The 21,102-nt window shown below is 44.0% G+C and overlaps 1 protein-coding gene across 1 annotated transcript in view; it reads right to left on the reverse strand.

Moving 5' to 3' along the window:
* Positions 1-21,102, reverse strand: part of LOC115461849 (proline-serine-threonine phosphatase-interacting protein 2-like) — a 260,520-nt gene that overhangs the window by 50,382 nt on the left and 189,036 nt on the right. The window contains exons 7-9 of the mRNA XM_030191905.1: positions 20,774-20,872; positions 15,820-15,865; positions 2,112-2,191 (exon numbers count right to left, since the gene is read on the reverse strand). Of these exons, the coding sequence (XP_030047765.1) occupies positions 2,112-2,191; positions 15,820-15,865; positions 20,774-20,872 (225 nt within the window). The remainder of the gene's footprint in view (positions 1-2,111; positions 2,192-15,819; positions 15,866-20,773; positions 20,873-21,102) is intronic.

Consider the following 21,102-nt stretch of genomic DNA (forward strand, 5'->3'; position numbering starts at 1 on the left):
GGATGCTGCCTAGTATGTATAACTAGTAGAAAATTCTAGTAGTGTCCCACCACGCATGCATGGGTGCCTTCCCACCTGACGCATGAGTGCAGGTTCCTCAGTCTGGTTTTTTTCCTTGGAGCTGAGAGGTCGCATTTTTGTGGTCTGTCTTTAGCGCGTATTAACAGATATTTTTTCAGTGCCTTCCTGTTTGGGTTTTCCTTGATTTCTCTCTTTTTCTTCCTAGTTTTTTAGTTTCAGTATCTTCCCCTTTATTTTCTTAAATTTTCAGCTTTTTAAGTTTTTCTTTCTTTTTCGCGCAGCTCTTTAAGCCTGAACACCAACCTCAATTTGAGGCTTGCCCCTTTTTGATGCTCAAGATTGAGGAATTTAATTTAGCTGTGATTCTTTTCTTGAAGTTTAAGAAGACCCCCAGTGGTTTCAAACGGTGTGCCCATGCAATCAGGTGATTTCTGTCATAGACCCGCACAATCGGTGTATTGGGTGCCTTGGGCCTGACCACCAGCCTGATTCTTGTTCCTTCTGTTTACAAATGCAGCTAAGGACACAGAGGCCACATTAGGTTCAGCAGGAGAAACGTTTTGGCTCCTCAAAGGTCGGTTCATTGGCATCAGTGCTGGAAGTATCAACCTCAATGACTGCCTAGACTTCTACCAGGGGAATACACTGGCATCGAAGAGGTCTCCACCTCCCTTAACATCAGGCACTGATAATAGACCCTCAGAACCAATCTGCATCGGACCCAACACCAAGGATGCGTACAGGTTTGATGTCATCCTCATCAGCGCCAAGGGACCACAATGCTGTGCATGTAAGGAAGCCAAAGCACAAGCATCTGTCCCCCTCAAAGCAAGGTGCCTGGAGCTCTGGGGCATTGGCATCACCGGTACCTGAGAAGCAACGCCACTGAGAGGATAGCTCCCCCTTTTTGGTGGAGGTGATGGTGCACCAGTCTTTGTGCAGCCAGGTCACCACTTCCAGTTTGAAACTGGCTCTTTCTTAGGCTGTCTTTGAACCTGCTACTCAGCCTTTGCTGATGCCTGCCCTTGATGAGCAGTATCAGGCCATGCTCAGAGAGGATCTGATGCAGACATTTCAACTGCACGCTATTCAGACATTAAGGGTGCTTGCAACAGTTGCAGCTCAGCCTTAACTACCTCCTGAGGCCCCTGGTCTTCCTGTGGAGCAGACTTAAATGCCAATGCATCAAGAGGTGTCAACATAGACTCATACGGTACCGCTCTTTCCCAGAATCTGCGCAGGGCTGTACCTCAGCGCCTTCCAAGTAGTGGACATGGTTCCACTTAACTGGGGCAGGCACAGACTCACTTTGCCCATATGAAATATTGTGAGGAGTCGGATTTGGACCGCTCATGGGAGTCAAGATGAAAATCCACATTATTTCTCAGAGGAGAACTCATATGGAGTCCTTTCTGACCCCTACCCCCCTCAGAAGAGGCATAAATCTCCACCAGAGAGTCTCTCACTCACAGATTTTGTGAAGGATATGGCTTTGGCCATCCTATTTATGTTGGAGATGGAGGACTATGAAACGCTTCCTAAGGAAGATGCACTGACAAAGAATTGGGAATCTCCTCTCTCAGTGCATGTGGTACTGAGGAAGGTGAATGTATTGCATTGTATCCAAAAAGCTCCCAGATTCAAGAGCACGCAATTGCCTCACCACTCTCTGGTGGTCGAATCAGCTCTCTACAAGCCAGAAGTTGCAGTAGTGTCCCACCATGCATGCATGGGTTTCAGCTCAGGTAGAGAGGCTTGGACTGTGGATTTGTTTGAGAGAAAGGTTTATCAGGCCTCAATCTCATTAATCACATCCAATCCTACCAGTTCCACACGAGGGTATAAGGAGAGATGTTGAACTTAGGACCCTGAGGTAAAGGGGAGGGAGGGAGAAATGTTGGATTCAGACCCAGAGGTGAAGAGAATTAGATTGTAAGCTCTTTGAGCAGGGACTGTCTTTCTTCTATGTTTGTACAGCGCTGCGTATGCCTTGTAGCGCTATAGAAATGCTAAATAGTAGTAGTAGTAGTATGTCAGATCATGGGTGGAGGAGAGAGAGAGGGAGAAATGCTGGATCTGAACCTCCTTACCACACAGGCTTTGATGTGTTCATTCTGCCAGTCTTCCTGGATCTTCTCTAACACGTTTATATTCAGCTGGTATGCTTTATCTGTAATGGAAAAAAGGTATTTGTTTCCAATCATTGATGACCTGACCAACATAAGTGAAGAGCCCAGACTGGAAGAATAATCCTGAAAGACCCTAGATCCACTTTTATAAGTATTATGCATTGTTTGCCTGTGCAAAAATCATGTTTACAGGTGTAAATTGGCATGTATGGCAATTTTAAAACAGGTGCAACTTGAAAGTATATGCCACACACAGAGATTTAAAAGAGGCATGTTGTGGGCATGGTTTGGGCAGTATACTCCATATTTTAGAACAGCAGTGGAAAATTTCCTTGTTGGCATTTATACCTGCTTTGAGTCATGTAAAATAATTAGCAAACTTCTCTTTGGATCTGAAATATGGAGGACAGGTTGAAGAGAGAACTATGCTTACCTCTGGCTTTCAAACCACCTCCCACTACAAAAAAGTTTAGAGGATGTGTCCTTAATCAATTCCCTGGGGACATGCAGATTTCTAAAATCCACTACCTACACCTATAAGAAGCAAAATCATTACTTGTACATACACTAGGGGGTCAAGGGAGAGTGAGATATGGCATAGGAGCCAACTTTTCAAAATTATTGGGGGTGCTAAGCCCAATGGAAATGACCCCTCCCTGGACACATACAAGGAATTTTCTCAATATTGGGGGTGCTCAAGCACCCACAGCACCCATAGAGTCGGCTCCAATGAGATATGGAATGACATTTTAGAAAGGACATCCAGATCAGTATGTCACTTGTGATGCTAGTGTTGTAGTAGAACAGGATCTGCCAACATACAGTCTGTTCTAAAATGCATAAGAAATGGATATAATGCTGGTTACGTTCAGCATAAACACCCATTTTACAAACTGACATGTCCAAACTATGAATGGGGCAAAACAAGAGACATGAATGTCATTGTGGCAGCATAAGTATCCTATATAATAAAACGCACCTCCAACATTCTGAAGCTGACTGCATGGCTGAGGCATTCCTGCTCTCTGTATCCATCTCCTGAATAGACATCACGTACTTCCGGGTTCGACACAAGCAGAAGTGAGCAACCACACGAGGTTTCACGGCTTCAGAATGTTGGAGGTGCATTCTATTAAATAGGATTGGTCAGTTCCTTGAAGCACAGCCAGAGCTCAGCGTCCTGCACAGTAACGCTCAGACACCAGAGAGAGAGGGGGGCCTGACACCAGAGAGAGGGAGGGAGGGGGGGCCTGACAGCAGAGGGGGGGGAGTATCTCTGTCACACACACACACACACACACACACTCTCTCTCTCTCTCTCACAGTCAATGTCTTTCTCTCTCTCTCACTCTCACACACTGTCTCTCACACACTCTATGTCTCACACTGTATCACATTCACTCTCTATGAGTCACACAGTCACTCACACACTCTCTTGGTCTCATACACTCAGTCTCACAGAGAGTCTGCGTCTCACACACACTCTCTCTCTCTCGCACACACTGTATCTGTGTGAAACACACTCTCTCTCTTTCTCACACTGTGTCTCACATACACACTAGCACACACTCTCATTCTCACACACACACTCTCTCTCTCATAGACACACTCGCACCCAGACTCACTCTCTCTCTCACACACACTTGCACATTCACTCTCTCTCTCTCACACAATCACTCTCACATACACTCTCTCAAACATACACACTCCGAGGAAAACCTTGCTAGCGCCCGTTTCAATTGTGTCAGAAACGGGCCTTTTTTACTAGTATTATATAAAACAGTCACAGACATCTATGCAGACTAGAGGAGTAGCCTAATGGTTACAGCAGCAGGCTAAGAACCTGGAGAAACCCAGTCCAAATCCCAATTTAGCTCTTTGTGATTTTGGTTTATAAAATGTGAACTGGTCCAAGGACAGAAAAATACCTACTGTACCTGAATGTACATTGCTTCAATAAGGATTCATTTAAAAAAATGTTTGTACCATAAATGTTCATAGTTCCTGAAGTAGTCACAAAGCCCAGTAGTCCTTGCCAGTTTCACATTCGGGGGTGGGGGGTGCAGCAACCACTGGAGGATTAAGGGGGTGACTTCCCTTAAACTCTCCAGTGGACCTCTGCTCAATCGGAGCACCTTTATGTAACCTGGATGTACCAAGTACCAGGTCTAAATACTGACGTACATCTTTTTGGATATAGACATTCTTTCCCCTTCTGAAATTGGAGTTGAATGTCCATATTTGGGCCTGTCCCTAGTTCCACCCAAAACACACCCAGGCCATGCCCGCTTGCTGTATCCCAGCTTTATAAAATTGTGGATTTGGACATCCATGCAATACAGATGTCTAAATGCCAGTTTTCAAAACACGAATAGAGTTTCTCAAAAAAGGGCCATGGTGTACTTAAATTTCATCAAAGCCTTTGACACGGTTCCACATAGGCAGCTGATAAATAAACTGAGTGCTTTCAGTATGGGCCCTAAAGTGACTGACTGGGTTAGAAACTGGTTGAGTAGAAGGCAATAAAGGGCAGTGATAAATTCATTTCACGCTGAGGAAAAGGGCTTTACCAGTAATGTGTCATAGAGTTCAGTTCTTGGTCTGGTTCTTTTAAACATTTTTATAATCAATATTATGAAAGGACTGTCTTGCAAGGTTTGCCTCTTTGCAGATGATACCAAAATCTACAATACTACTACTACTACTACTTAACATTTCTAAAGCGCTACTAGGGTTACGCAGCGCTGTACAATTTAACATAAAAGGACAGGCCCTGCTCAAAGAGCTTACAATCTAAAGGACAAGTGAGTAGATGATACGATGGGGGCAGTCAATTTGGGGCACAATTCAGTACAGTACAATACAGTAGACACCCCGAATGGAGCAGATAACATAAGGAGGGATCTAACAAAGCTTGGTCTAGAATTTGGCAGCTAATATTAAATGTTAAATAATACAGGGTTATGCATTTGAGTTGCAAAAACCTAAATGAACGATACAGAATAGGGGATAAAGTACTTCTGTGAATGAAAAAGCTGGACTTGGGGGTGAAAGTATCCGATGAGCTTAAGGTGGCCAAACAAGTACAACAGCTGACAGCGGATGCTTAGGTGCATAGGGAGAGGAATGGCTAGGTGGAAAAAGGATAGTACATCTGTATAGGTTTGTGGTGAGACCACACCTTCATAAAGATATAAACAGAAAGGAGTTGGTTCAGAGGGTGGATACTAAAATGATCAGTGGTTTTCATCATAAAGCATATGGGGGACAGGCTTAAAGATCTCAATATGTATACTTTGAAAGAAGGGCAGGAAAGGGAAGATATGATAGAGATTTTTTAAATACCTCCATGGTATAAATTCACAGGAGGTGAGCCTCTTTCAATAAAATGGAAGATCTGGAATGAGATGGCATAGGATGAATATAAAGGGGGATAAACTGAGGAGTAATCTCAAGAAACACTTCTTTACGGAAAGGGTGGTAGATACATGGAACAGCCTCCAGGTTGAGGTGGTGGAGACGAGGACTATATCTGATTTCAAGAAAGCATGGGATAGACACAGGGTTTCTAATGGAAAGGCAAAGATAGTAAAAATTAGTAGTTTATATGGCTGGGCAGTCTAGATAGGCCACCAGATCTTTGTCTGCCATCAGTTTCTATGTTTCACCTTCTGCTTAACAAATCCAAAATACTAAGGGCTAGATGCACTAAAGTCCTCGGAAGAGCCGTTCCCTTACCGATTCCATAGCGAATCGGTAGGGAACGGCCAAGCATCAAGGAAATGGAATGCAAATGAGCTGCTCATTGTAGCTCACATGCATTCTCTATTCCCTCGGAAACCAGTCGGCCAGTCGAGCATGCGCAGAGCAGCCAAGCGTTATGCCAAAGACGTCCAAAAAGGATGTCCCTGACAAGCAGTTGTCAGAGCTGCGGGCCGGAGCGCAAGCTGCAGCCACCGGTACATCCGGTGATCCCTGCCGCCCCACTCTCGTAAGAAGGGGGTGGATTGCGGCTGACCATGCAGACCCTTCTCCCTGGGAACACGCGGCTCTGGGGGTGATGGGGGTGAGAGTTGCACCAAATTACCACCGCCGGCATCGGGATGTGCGAGGATGTCCCTTTTGATTATGCCCCCCTCCAGGTCTCTCTCCGCCAATCACAGCGCGTTTAGCTGACACCGGTGACAGCTAAATGCGCTGTGATTGACTGAGAGAGACCTAGAGGGGGCATAATCGAAAGGGATGTCCAAATAGTTTTTTTATTTGGATGTCCTTGCAGAAGAACACCCATCACAAAAAAATCTGGGGAAAACGTCCAATTGCTCGTCAGGGCCGTCTTTTTTTTTTTTTATGTTTCAGTGAAGGACATCCATGTTAGGCGCTTTAGAAGGACGGCCCTGACGAGCACTTGGACGTTTTTTCCCACGATTTGTTTTGTTACATTTACAGAAGTTTTTAGAGGCTGCGCAGCCCCAACAAGAGGTACAAACCTCCCATTAGATTTTCCACGGTTAGGCAATCGGAAAACGGTAGTGCATCTCATTACAACACAATTTATACACATTGGGGTACTAATTTGCTCATCTACATTCCGTTTTCTTTAGCTGCTACCGTGATCGGAAAATGGCTCGGAGAAGCATTTAGTGCATGCCACGGTTTACTACTTGCTCGTTAATGGCTCTTTAAGATTAGTGCATCTGGCCCTAAGTGCTGCTCTAAGGCAGTGCCAGAGTTAAATTTCAAGTGCCCATAGGCATAAAGAACAGAATTTTCCAAATCCCCACCCTTATCTCCTCAACCCCCCCCCCCCCCCCCCCCCATTGCTGCCAGATTCTCCTCTTGGTTCCTACCTCACCTTTTCATTTGCTTTTGTTTTCCCACACTGTCCCAGCAGCAGTAGCGGCAAGCTTAAAGCAAAAGTTAAGTGCGTAGTCTATTCTATTCCGTGATTTCTACTCCGCTTTTTACCACACGATGCAAAGCGGATTACAGAATTAGAGAAAAATCCCATCCAGATTAAATGCACAATTAATCAATAGTCCATTCATTTTAAGATCTTCAAGTATACCATTAAAAATAGTTACTATAAAACAGAATTCTGAAGGGAAAACAGATGAGTTTTTAGAGCCTTTTGAAAGGAGCTAGAAGGTGTAATCAAGTGAATGTTTACAGGTAAATTATTCCATATTTTATCTCCCTGAAACATACATGTGTTCCCATACAGACTTCAACAGCATATGCTTTACAGATGGCATGTCAAGTAACAGTGTTTTAGAACTTCTTAGATGATTTCTATGAGCTGGGAAAAAAAGTAAATCCCCTACCATTTCTGAATTTGTGCTATACATATTCTAATAAACTAAGCCGGCCACTTTATATTGAATGTGGAATTCCAATCTCGACCAGTATAAATTATTCAAAAGATGACTGACCTCACTAAACTTACCCAATTTAAAAATGTATCTGGCTGATGTGTTCTGCAACAACTGAAGTCTCCTCAGTTGTTGCTTACACTACAATATATATGACAGGCCCAACAGTGCCCCACCCCCCCGTACACAGGTTTCTACCATAATCAGACATTTGATCAGGAAAAGGAATTGCCACATGCCTTGTCATAGCACAAAGGCAGGCAGCAGGCAGGCAGGTTGCATGCTCAATTTTCACTTTGAGCTTGCTGGGCAAAAAAATAAATTTGTGGGGGAAAAAAATCTAGGAGTTTGGCTACACAAGAAATGAATAGGTCACTGCGGTGGTACGTGCTTCTTTTGCCAGCCTATGACTCCTCAGAAGGCTACAATCATCTTTGCTATATCAAAAGGACTTAGCAACTCTACTACATGTATTTGTCACATCCAGAATGGACTACTGTAATGCATAATACTACAGTTTCCCAAAATATCAACCAGTGGCGTAGCCAGACTGCCAATTTTGGATGGGCCTGAACCCAAAGTAGGTGGGCACAAAATTTTCTCTCTACCCCCCTCCCCCAGCAAAATTTAGTCACGCTAATCAGATGCATTTGTCACACAGTGCATCAGATTTCAGAAAAGTTATTTAATAGCTTAACACCCTTTTCAATGAGCTTTCAGAGGCCAAAACCTCCTGCCTCAGGTCAGTATAATGCTGTTACGGTATCCTCACCTGACCTAAGGAAGGAAGTATTGGTCTCTGAAACTTCATTAACACAGGTACCATATTACTTTATCCTAAATTAAAAATAAAATTATTTTCTTTACCTTTCTTGTATGGCCATTTACTTTTTCTCATTGTGTCGCTCCCAGTCTCTAGATTCTGCTTTCCTTCGTATTCGCTTAACTCTTCTGCCAGGGTTTCCTGGCCATTTGTCATTTTTCTCTCCTTTTTCTTTGCTTTCTTCAATATTTTTCTGCCTCTCTCTCTCTCTGTCCTGATTTAATTCATTCTTACTATCCATTCTTTAATTTCCTTCATCTACTTATGGCTTTTCATCTTTTTCTCACCCTTGTTCTCCCCATGCCCCTTCCTCTTATTCTCCAGTCTTTCACTACTCTCCTTTTCCATCCAGCAGCTCTTCTCTTTCTCTCCCCATCCTTCCAGTCTCCCCTCTCTCTCCCCATCCTTCCAGTAGTCTCCCCTCTTTCTTTCTGCATCCTTCCATCCAGCGTCTTCCCTCTTTCTCTCCCCATCCTTCCATCCATCTACCCTCTCTCCTGATCCGTCCATCTAATGTCTCTCTCTCCCTCTTTCTAACCAGTGTCTCTGTATCTCTGTACCCTTTTCTGTTCAGTGTCCCTTCTCTCTCCACATCCTTCCACTCTCCCCTTTCTCTCTGCATCCTTTCATCCATCTCCCCTCTTTCTCTCCCCATCCTTCCATCCAGAGTCTCTCTCCCCATCCATCCGTTTTCCCTCTTTCTCTCCCCATCCTTCCATCTGTTTTCCCTCTTTCTCCCCATCCTTCCATCTGTTTTCTGTCTTTCTCTCCATCCTTCCATGTTTTCCCTCTTTCTCCACATCCTTCCATGTTTTCCCTCATTCTCTGCCATCCTTCCATCTGTTTTCCCTCTTTTCTCCCCATCCTTCCGTTTTCCCCTCATTCTCTGCCATCCTTCCATCTGTTTTCCCTTTCTCTGCCATCCTTCCATCTGTTTTCCCTCTTTTCTCCCCATCCTTCCATCTGTTTTCACTCTTTCTCCCCATCCTTCCATGTTTTCCTTCTTTCTCTGCCACCCTTCCATCTGTTTTCCCTCTTTTCTCCCCATCCTTCCTGTTTTCCCTCTTTTCTCCTTTCCTCGAGGCCCGCCCTGCAGGCCAGCGCCAGCCCCAGCTCCCATTGCCGGCCACTGCTGCTTTTCCTGTTGAGCAGCAGGGCCGGCGCTACAAAAAGAAGAAGCGCTAACGCTAAGGATGAAAAATGTTTAAAAAAAAAAAAAGCGCGGCACCGGCAGGCACTGTCTAGGCAGCCTTGAGGCATTGGCTGCTGGCTCGCAGGCTCCTCCCGTCTCCTACGTTACTGCCCCTGCGTCGCTCCAGGAAATGATATAAAATGATATAAAATATGCTGCTTGGACAGCATGGTAAAACAGAGGTAGGCCTAGATGGTTTTCTAGATTTTTAAAATCTAGATTATATCAAGTCAAACAATCAGGCATAATTTCTACATCATGGCCCTCTAGTTGTGGTTTACTTCAGGGTTCTCCTCTATCCCCCATCTTATTCAATATCATGATTCCCCTTGGAAATTTACTAGAAAGAAATAGTCTTCCAACATGTATTTATGACGATGATGTTACTATATATATCCCATTCACCATGAATCTAAACGAAATCATGCATAAAATTAGATTAGCTATAATATTGACGGAATCCTGGGCATCCAATTTCAAGTTAAAACTTAACTGAGAAAACTAAATTCCTAATAGTAACTAATCCTATCACCCTACAACTCTTAAAAACTTCACAATTGATAATATAACCTATCCCCTTGGCTCTACAATGAAAATCCTACGGATTAATTGAAAAATTTCTATCCTTTGAAAATCAAGTCTCGAGTGCTTTTACCGTGCTCTGGAAGCTAAAGAGGCTAAGACCATTTTTCGAAGACCAGTCTTTCGTACCTTAGTTCAATCCCTTGTCTTAACAAAATTTGATTATTGTAATTCCATCTGTACAGGAATCAAATGCGGTCTTCTTAAAAAACTATAAACCACACAAAACACAGTGTGCATCTTATATGTAGATCACCGCAATTTGCTAAAGCAACTCCTCTTCTTCATGATTTACATTGGCTGCCAATAAAAAATAGAATATCATTCAAGCTATGTGCATTTATTCATCAAATTCTGTACGGCACGACATCATCCTATCTGAATGATCTCACTGAATTACTACCACGTAACGCTATTCAATCATCCAGGGAATATCTCATCTTGCATTTCCCTAGCTGCAAGAATGTAACCTACAAAACAATTAATACTGCCAACTTCTCATATCAAGGCACCAAAACTTGGAACTCTCTTCCTAACAAATTAGATACACAAATGATTGCATGATGTTTCGAAGCTTACTGAAAACTCATTTTTTTCAGTTCAACCTTCAATAAAGCAAAGAACTAATTTGAACTGAGCAATGTTTGATCCTTCTATATCATATCCTATCTCAATTACTTCTATCTCTTGGATAATCGAATCTTTACTTGAACACTCTATAATTAAAGATTACCTATCTAATATTACTTAGTATTGTTTTACTTACTATCATTCTAGTGGAGTCTCCTTATTTTGTCAACTTAGTTGCCTATCAATTCTCACTATAGAATTGTTTATTTCAGGATTATGTTACTTACCATTGAACTAGCTCATTTTAAATTTCAACCTAATAGTATATGATGTATTATAAGAATTGATACTTTTCAAAATGTGTACCATTCTTCTGATGTTTGTTATGTAAGCCGCATTGAACCTGAGCTCTTCTTGGGCTAATGTGGGATAAAAATGTCATACATAAAATAAATATGGACCCGTTCTAGTGGGTGAAGGAGTGTAAGGGGTGAGGAGGGAGTGTAACTCCCGGGGTTAGGAAGGGGTGTTAAACCTGTTGAATACGAGACCCTTGGGTCAGGTTACTGTTTTTGGTACATGTTGGGAGCGGAGTGTATGTAACCCCATGTTAGCATTAACATTGGGAACTAACAAATAAGGACGCATCAAGCAATAGGGGATTATGTAATATTACAGTTTAATCAGTACGATAATTGCAGCTCGCCTGTTATTGCAGGAATGGGTTTATACATTACCATAAATTAGAAAGGGGTGGGGTGGGGATAAAATGATAAAGGTTTGATGACGGTTTATAATATTTGAGCTTCACTGGATACAGTTTATGTTTGACTGTTGAGTATTCAATGGAGTAATCGTTACCTTTGTACTGTCTTCAATAAAAACGTTGAAACATAAAAAAATAAATATGGAGATATTACAGCAAATCTCCAGCGCCTATCAAAATTTGGTGCTAGAGGCAGCTGCTTTCAGTGGTTGATGTCTAAATCCGAGCTTCTTTCAGAGAAAAAAGAGGTGGCAACATTTTAGTGTTGATGGGAGTGTAAGCCAATGCATATTCATATAGTCCCCACTGTAGCCCCACCCCCTCTGATGTGTCTGCCTTTCAAGCACAACAAAACAAAAGGCTGGGGGGCAGAACGGGAAGGAGGAATGTGCAAGTGTCAGCTTCACAGTCCCCCCCCCCCCCCCCCCCCCCCCCCATTTAATAGAACACTGCAACCACTGGCAAAGAAAAAGGATGGAGAGTCAAGGAAGGAAGAGAAGATGCTTGCAGTCGAGTAGGGGTGGCCAAACTTAAAAACAAAGAATATCACTCATGGTTAGCAAGCTTGGCAGTGGTATTCTTGAGGGTTGTTCTGAGATAAGTAGAGGTGTGCACTGTGCCTTGAAGCTTTGAACTCTCTATATTAAAGGAATTGAAACTGCTATGGTGCTGGAGGTAGAACAGCCAAATACAACAAAAACAAATAAGGTGGGAGGAAGAGGACAAAACCCACAATACAAAAGCATTGTGTTTATGTAAATCACTAAGCAAAGCAAGCTAATCAAGTCACAATATCAGTCATGGAAGGACTTCCATCACAATCCCACAATCATAGAAACATAGAAACATGACGGCAGATAAAGGCCACAGGACCCATCCAGTCTGCCCATCCTCTGTAACCCCTAATTCTTCCTATTCCTAAGCGATCCCACATGCTTATCCCATGCCTTTTTAAATTCTAGAACAGTCCTCGACACCATCACCTCCACAGGGAGGCCATTCCACGCCTCCACCACCCTTTCTGTGAAATAATACTTCCTTAGGTTACTCCCAGTGGCGTTCCTAGGGGGGCTGACACCCGGAGCGGATCGCTGATGCGCCCCGCCCCCCCGGGTGCAGCGCCCCCCCCCCCCCCCGGAACAGCGCAACGCCCTCCCCCAGGCGAAAGAACCCCCGATCCCCCGGCGAAAGAACCCCCCCCCCCCGGGTGCCGCGCGCCTGCCGGCTCTTCGTTTTCATGCTCCCTCTGCCCCGGAACTGGAAGTAACCTGTTCCGGGGCAAAGGGAGCATGAAAACGAAGTGCCGACAGGTGCATGGCACCCCCCCAGCGGCGTGCACCCAGGGAGGACCGCCCCCCCTTGGTACGCCACTGGTTACCCCTAAGCCTATTCCCTCTTATCTTTGTCATATGCCCCCTCATTCCAGAGCTCTCCTTCATTTGAAAAAGGCTCTCTTCCTGTACATAAATGCCCTTTTGATATATTTGAACGTCTCTATCATGTCTCCTCTCGCCCTCCTCTCTTCCAGCGTATACATGTTGAGGTTCATAAGCCTGTCCCTATAATTTTTTCATTCAAGACCACTTACTAATTTTGTAGCCGCCCTCTGAACCGACTCCATCCTGTTTATATTTTTCCATAGGTGCGGTCTCCAGAACTGCATGCAGTACTCCAAATGAGGCCTCGCCAGAGACTATCACCTCCTTTTTCCTGCTGGTCATGCCTCTCTTTATGCACCCAAGCATCCTTCTGGCTTTGACCGTCGCTTTTTCTACCTGTTTGAAAGCTTTAAGGTCGTCCGACACAATCACCCCCAAGTCCCTCTCTTCCTTTGCACACTGAAGCACTACACCCCCTATACTGTACCGTTCCCTCAGATTTTTGCAACCCAAGTGCATGACATGGTATGCTCTGTGTCATTATATTGTAGAATGTGTGGAGGAATGGCCTAGTGGTTAGGGTGGTGGACTTTGGTCCTGAGGAACTGAGTTTGATTCCCACTTCAGGCACAGGCAGCTCCTTGTGACTCTGGGAAAGTCACTTAACCCTCCATTGCCTGCCGCATTGAGCCTGCCATGAGTGGGAAAAAGTGCGGGGTACAAATGTAAAAAAAAAAAAAGAATGGTCTTCTACATTTCAAAATTAACAGGGCCTTATAGAGCACTGCAGGTGTCTTCCAAGCTACATACAAATAAACAATGTGAAGAGCATCAGTCATGTTACAAGCCCTCTGTGCTTGTAGAATGAATGTAGAACCACAGAAGTATTATCTGGATCAACATTTTAGACCACCAGAACCTCATGGGATCAGAACCCTAAGTTGCTTAATCACGATGCCATGATTTAAATCATTAACGAACAGGCCCTGAGCAATTTAACTCTCATAGATATAGTTGGAATCTTTGCACTCCTGCAGCTTGTGAATGTGGAAGAGTACAAACTTCTGACAATCTAGTCAAAGAGTGCCCCATTAACAATCATGGCGGAGAGTGGACTTCATTCAGCCAATACAAGGCACACTGGACTGAGGTCTGCCAAATTCAACATCCGGCAGCTCATATGAAATCTCTAACAATATGCAAGAAGAAAAACCCGCGACACCACATCATCTAAGAGAGACTATAGTGGAGGAGTGGTTAATGGTTAGAGCAGTGGGTTGAGAACTAGGGGAACTGGGCTCAAATCTCACTGCAGCTCCTTGTGATCTTGGGCAAGTAACTTAACCCTCCATTGCCTCAGGTACAAACTTAGGCTGTGAGCCATCCAGGGACAGAAAAATACCTACAGAACTTGACTGTACGCTGCTTCAATAGCTTTCAGGTTTGCAGGCAGTATATAAGAAATTAAGTAATAATAATATAGTAAATGATGGCAGAGAAAGACCAATATGACCTATTAAGTCTACCCATGAAGGTTGCTGGGGTTGTACATGCCACACAGTGCAAGTTAGTTTCCTCATGCTTGTGCTGCTGGGATGTTATCTACAATGCAGTGCACGTTATAGTCCCCTTTCTTGTGTTGTACTTGCTACGCAGTGCAGGGTTCTTTCCTCATTGGAGAGGTGGGGCCAATATTCAGTTTGTGGCAGTTAATGTCTTTTTAAACACCAGCTGCTGCAATGCTGCACTATACTCAGATACCAGCACTGAATATCCAGGTATAATCAGAGCGCCAGCATTTATCCGGGTATCAGTGATATTCAGCCTAGTACCCGGATAACTAACTGGATATAATTAGGACTGTCTTTTGTTGACCTACTTTATCTAGTTAGTGGACTGAAAATCACCACTAACCAGATAAATGCTGAATCCTCTCCGGCACTGTCCAGATAGTGCTGAGGTGGTCTGCCCAGATATTCAGAGGCACTAGCCAATTAAGGCCCCTGTTTACTAAGGCGTGTTAGCATTTTTAATGCGCCTACAATTAGTGCACGTGCTAACTGCATAGGTGCCTATAAGGATATTGTAGGCACATACACAATGCACGTGCATGGTTAACGCGCGTTAAAAACACTAATGCGCCCATAATGCAGCTTAGTAAACAGGGCCCTAAGTGCTGCTAAATATCTGAGTTTGCCCCAGTCAGTATGATTTAACTGGGTAGAAGCTTCTCCTGTCCAGTTAAATCCTATTAAATATCTGGTCCATAATATTTTAGACATGCAAAAGCCATTATGTAGCTGAAGTGTTCTATGCTTGGCTTACGTCCTCTTGTATACATCCCACTTCTTTTGAATTCCAGCACCGTTTTTTGCTTCCATCACCTCATTTGAGAGGGTGATTCACAAAGGATTTCTTCTATTCTGTTTCTATGCAGGAAACAAACATGCTGAATAAGGTCCTTGATGTAGTCAGTTTTTCCATTTGATGTTTGTGTGTTTTGGAGTACTTTTGGGGGCAGAGATCTCGTTTTGGCTACCAGTGGCAGACTAAAATACCATGAAAACTGAAGTTCTGTGTGTATTCACAAAGGATGCACAACCCAGCCTTCCTCATATGCTATTGGAGGTGCTAAATCTGGAGTTGAGAAGGGACAAATAGTATGAACTCCAGACTCATTCTGTCTTCGGCTTCCCTGCTGAAACAGTCAACTAATGTCAGTTACAAAGATGCTTTCTGAGGTGTCTTCTGAGAGCTGCCCTGAGGCCAGAAATTGTTGCGCTGGCCATCCAGAGCAGGGACACCTGGGAGCAGAAAACAGTAGCAGGAGTGGCACAACCTCCTAAATAGAGCATCTACAAAATGGTGAAGGACTTTGCTCATGGAACAACAAAATCTGGAAACAGCATGGCTGGTAACCTTTCAAGACTGCCATGATATTCTCTAAATATACTATCTGTGTCATCTCAGCCATGACATACTCACCTGAATCTTCTGCTGCCACCTTTGCCTGAGCCAGCTTCGCAAACAACTGAAAGAAGAGAGAAGGAATATTTCATCAGTATTTGATGGCACGACAGCCATGACCTCTTTGGAAACCTACAGGTTCTGAACTTGAAAGGTTTCACCTGTCTTATTTATTTATTTATTTGTTGAACTTGTATCCCACATTTTCCCACCTTTTTGCAGGCTCAATGTGGCTTACAAAGAACTGTTATGGCATTGCCATACCAAGGTAAGGAATACAATTGGTGTTACAAAGAAGTCAAAGAAGACAAGAGGATCTGGTCAAGCAGTTATTGAAAGATACATTCTGGATACATGTGGAGAGGTTTTGTGTTAAAGTTAGTTAAGGGTTCTCGAAGTAGGCCTTGTTAAAGAGAGAGGTTTTCAGAGATTTGCGGAAATTCATTAATTCTTTGATCGTTTTCAAGTGAGTGGGGAGTGCATTCCATAATTGCGTACTCATGTAGGAGAAGCTGGTCGCGTGTGCTAGTTTGTATTTCAATCCTTTACAGCTGGGGAAGTGTAGGTTAGGAAAGGTGCGGGATGATCTTTTAGCTTAGCATACAGGCCTCACTGCATGCCACATATCAGGGATGGACAATCCAGTCCTTGAGGGCTACTAACTGGCTGATTTTCCAGACATGCACTGGAAGCAATGCATGCCAATCTATCTCAGAAAATTGGTCAGTCGGCAGCTCTCAAAGTTTAGTGTGCCCACCCCGCCATACATACATAGTATTTCTACAACCAGGGCCTGAGGCAGGGCCGCTGTTGCCCCTCCCCCAAATTGTCGTCTGCTGCCGCCCCCCCCCCCCCCTCCAATCACTGCTGCTGCTGCCCCCCTCGATCGCTGCCACTGCTAAAATACCTTGGCTGGCGGGGATCCCAGGCCCTGCCAGCAGAAGACATATTCTTCCTCCAGAGCTGACTGCTTGCCCCTGCAGCTGCTTTTCCTCTCAGTGCATGCTCACTTTCAAAACTGAACATGCACGCCTGAGAGGAAAAGCAGCTACTCAGCAATAGGCAGAAGAGCAGTGCTGGAGAAAGCTCCGGGTCCTCCCCAGCCTCCAATGGGGGACCGGCACCGGAGTTTTCTCTCTCCTGCTCCTGTCGGGACACGATCACTCAGGTCCTGTCAGGAGCAGGAGAGAGAGATCCTGGTGCCCGGCACCCCTTGGAGGCCCGGACCCAGGGAATCCCCCTCCCCCCTCAACGGCCCTGTGTACAACATACCAGATCTCTAAGACAGGGGCTCCTAAACTACATTCAATGAGTCAAATCTCTCCTGCACAGCTGGTTTTCCCTACATAAACCTTTACTTCTTGTGGCCAGATCTGACCCACAGAGAAAGTTTTAGGAATTGTTTTAGATTATTTTTTATGTATTGAATTTTTAATTAGAATGCATCAAATTAAACAATTTGAGTAGAATCAAAGATACAGAGGAATCCATCCAAAAACAAAGAAAATATTAAAACTAAAACAGAAGAAAATTCTCAATTATCCTGAATTTTCCATATAGAACAAATGTAGAAAGGGGAATCCAAGAAAGAAAATGAGGAGTTACTATAAGGCAAAAGAACAAATCTAATAACTGAAAAAAAAACCTGGATTTTCCATTACATTACATGGAGCCATATCATATCTGCATGGATTACAGATGTATTATTCAAAATGCCTTTGTATCACCCCAAGCTAAGGTGGATCTCTTTTTATTATCTAAGAAACACAAACTGTGAAGGTTTAAAAAACACATACTTATGACCATCACAAGTGACAATACATTTACAAGGAAATCAGATATGTGAAACAGAAATTGTTTTTGTTTGTTAACCTGGTCTACAGCACTAGTCTGCTCTCAAATCTTCCTGTCAAAATAAGTGCCTAATCTTTTATCACTGTAAGCCAAATTGAAACAATGCTTAATTGGAAAACGAGGGATATAAATGCCGAAATAAATAAATAAAATTGTGTTTTGGACTTCACTAGCTCAGAAAGGCAAGGGGCAATGATTTTCAGGTGCTCATCAATCATCACTGTGACAGACAGCTTGACTAATAAATTACATAATCTACAGGCAGGTCAGGAGCTGGGACAAGCATTCCAGGATGTGCCTTTCATTTTTAAGGTTTAAACCAGTGGCGTAGCCAGGAGTGGGCCTGGGTGGGCCCACGCCTACCCACTTTGGGCTCAGGCCCACCCAATAGCAGCACACCTATGATGTGGCTGGCAGGGATCCTCAAGCCCCACCAGCTGAAAACTCCCAACAACTGCCCCTCCTGCAGACCTTGTAAATAAAATCTTTGTCTGCAGCGACTGATACATACTACTCACACTGGCCCCCCAGCCTTGCCTCTGATGTATTCCTGCCTATGCAGAAACAGGAAGATACATCAGAGGGAAGGCTGTGAGGTCAACATGAGCAGTGTGTATTAGTTGCTGCTCGCTGCCAGTGAAAATCTGCTACTTAAAAGGTAAGTGTGGGGAGATGGGATGTTTGAGAGACCATATAGCATGCAGGTGAGAGAGGAGAGACCAAATCACTTGTGGGACAAGGCAGAGTTCTTCTGCCCACCCATTTTGGACCCAGGCCCACCCAAAATTGGGTGTCTGCCTACGCCCCTGGTTTAAACCTCTTTCAGAAGTTTTCAAATGTTGACGTGTACAATTCAGAGAGCCACTGACAGGAAGGCCAGTAGAAGATCAAGAAATTTTAGTACTTGGCATTTAAACATTTCCAGGACATTGTACTACAATATGTAAAAGGTAAGTTTATTTATTTATTCATTCATTCTTATATTCCACATTATCCAAAACCAAATTTCAGTTCAATGTGGCTTACAGTGAAACAATGTTATAAGCTTACGTGGAATAAACTCAGGTTTTCTATTTAACAACTAGTTAAAATTTAAGCATTATCAACCGCTACCTAATCTACTACTACTACTACTACTACTACTTAACATTTCTAGAGCGCTACTAAGGTTACGCAGCGCTGTACAATTTAACAAAGAGAGACAGTCCCTGCTCAAAGAGCTTACAATCTAATAGACAAGTGAACGGTCGGTCCGATAGGGGCAGTCAAATTGGGGCAGTCTGGATTCACTGAACGGTAAGGGTTAGGTGCCGAACGCAGCATTGAAGAGGTGGGCTTTAAGCAAAGACTTGAAGACGGGCAGGGAGGGGGCTTGGCGTAAGGGTTCAGGAAGGTTGTTCCAAGCATAGGGTGAGGCGAGGCAGAATGAGCGGAGCCTGGAGTTGGTCCAGATCAGATCAGATCAGAGGTCCTCCCAGGATTGGACACTAATGCTTCCGTCAGTGGGAGAGGCCAGACTACAGAGTGAAGGGGGGGGGGGAGAAGGAACAGATCTTAATCACTATCGGCCCCTTATTTGTGGAATACCCATCCTAAACAGATAAAACCATGCCAAGATGGTTTGGGGTTTTACGAGAGGTCTAAAGACCTGACTGTTTAAAAATGCTTTTGATTGATTGATTTTCATTGTTTCATAAATTTTAGATACTCATGAAATTGTGATTTTTGTTTGATCTTGTAAGATATCTTGACAGCTGTCTGCTGGAAAGGCAATACATGAATAGTAAAATTAAGAAGAAGAGGTAGAAGATGGGGGGTTGTGAGAGAAAAAGGGAGAGAGAAATGAAAGTAAGTGGAAAGGAGGGGGAGACCAGGAAAAGGAGAAGGAAAGGAGTGAATGACAAAAAGGGAAGAGAAGGTAGGGGGTGAGTGAGCGTGAAATACTGAGAAGGGAGGAAGAAGAGACACTGAGTACAAGGGAAGAAAAGGGAACTGAGAGAAGGGAGAGTGAGTGTTTTTTTTTTTTAATGTTCTGATTCTCTCTTGTTTTACTGTGGTTTTTAGCCAGGGAATTTTTCTTTCTGCTCCATTGGGCTTTCAGCTCATTCATACCCTGCCTCCCTCTTTCCAAACACCAGCACTGTAAATCATTGAAAGCGCTGGACCCCCACAGCAAACTCTAAGGGGAGTAACTCCCTTACCAATCCTCTCTGTCAGGAGCAGCAGAATATCTTTTTGGTTGGTGGGGCCAAATAAACCAATCTATGGCCCCATTCCAATGGTCTCTAGTTTATGATGCTGTATTGAGCAAAATCCCCCTCCCCCCAGCCTTATAATAACATTTCTTCATAGAGGGCTGAGGGCACTGGCAGCGATTTGCATAGACCATCTGCTGCCAACCTCAGAGTCTGCTCTCTGCTGTTTCTACAAAGGTTAGATGCAGCAGAGAATAGGCTCCAGGGCTGGCAGCAGACAGCCTATGCAAATCACTACCCTGAGCCCTCTACAGAGAAATGCATGTTTTAAAGTGAGTTTGGTTGGGGGGGGGGGGGGGGGTTGGAGACAGTGGGACATACCGGATTGCCGAAGGTGGGCCTCCTAGTCTGCACAAGGCCCCACAATTGGTAAGGCCAGCCCTGTTTCCCTCCACCCTCTACATTCCCCCTAGTTGCTTTTCCTTCAGTGACAATCTCCCACTCTTCCCACCCACATACACACACTTCAAAACACATTCTCTTTCCTCACCCTGAGCACAGAAGCCAACTCTGAGGGTGCCTGTGAGTGCTGAGCATCCCTAATATTGAGCAAGCTGCTTCTTTATGTCCAGGGAGGGTCATTTATATTGTTAGGCACCCCCAATCATTTTGAAAGGTTGGTGCCCATGACCATGAGGGAAAGAAATGTTTAAGGTGGAGTAGCAGTTTTCCTCAATGCAGCGTTCCGGCCTAGTTTGACTATTAGATGAATAGCAGACCAACTTTCACACATTCACAGAAGGAAGTTCCGAGGCCCCAGTCACCTGCTATCACAAATGTCACTTTGGTCTGGCTTGACATAAAGGGGTAATTCTATGACTGCCCTATATGTGTAAAATAGGGTTTCCTTTATTTCCTCATACCTTCTCCTGCTGCTTTTGATTCACATTGTTGGCAGTGCGACTGACAGCTTGTTCAGCGTCATCTTTCTCTCTGCACCTCTGCTCATAGGTTTTCTTTGCCTGTAATAAGGTAACAAGTTTAGGTAAAAGAGAAAACAGTAGAGGGCATGACTACAGATGACTCTTTTCTAAGCTAACAAATGCTTATGAAGCATTTTATGTGACCTTATATTTATATATTTTGATTGATTCAGTGATATTTTTCTAGTTCATTGACTTGAATAACGTTGCTCTTGCAATGAGCATTTTTTTGGGGGGGGGAGGGGGAGAATTCCATACGTATGTTAAGC

This window comes from Microcaecilia unicolor, chromosome 2 (assembly GCF_901765095.1).
Source record: "Microcaecilia unicolor chromosome 2, aMicUni1.1, whole genome shotgun sequence".
Taxonomy (NCBI): domain Eukaryota; kingdom Metazoa; phylum Chordata; class Amphibia; order Gymnophiona; family Siphonopidae; genus Microcaecilia; species Microcaecilia unicolor.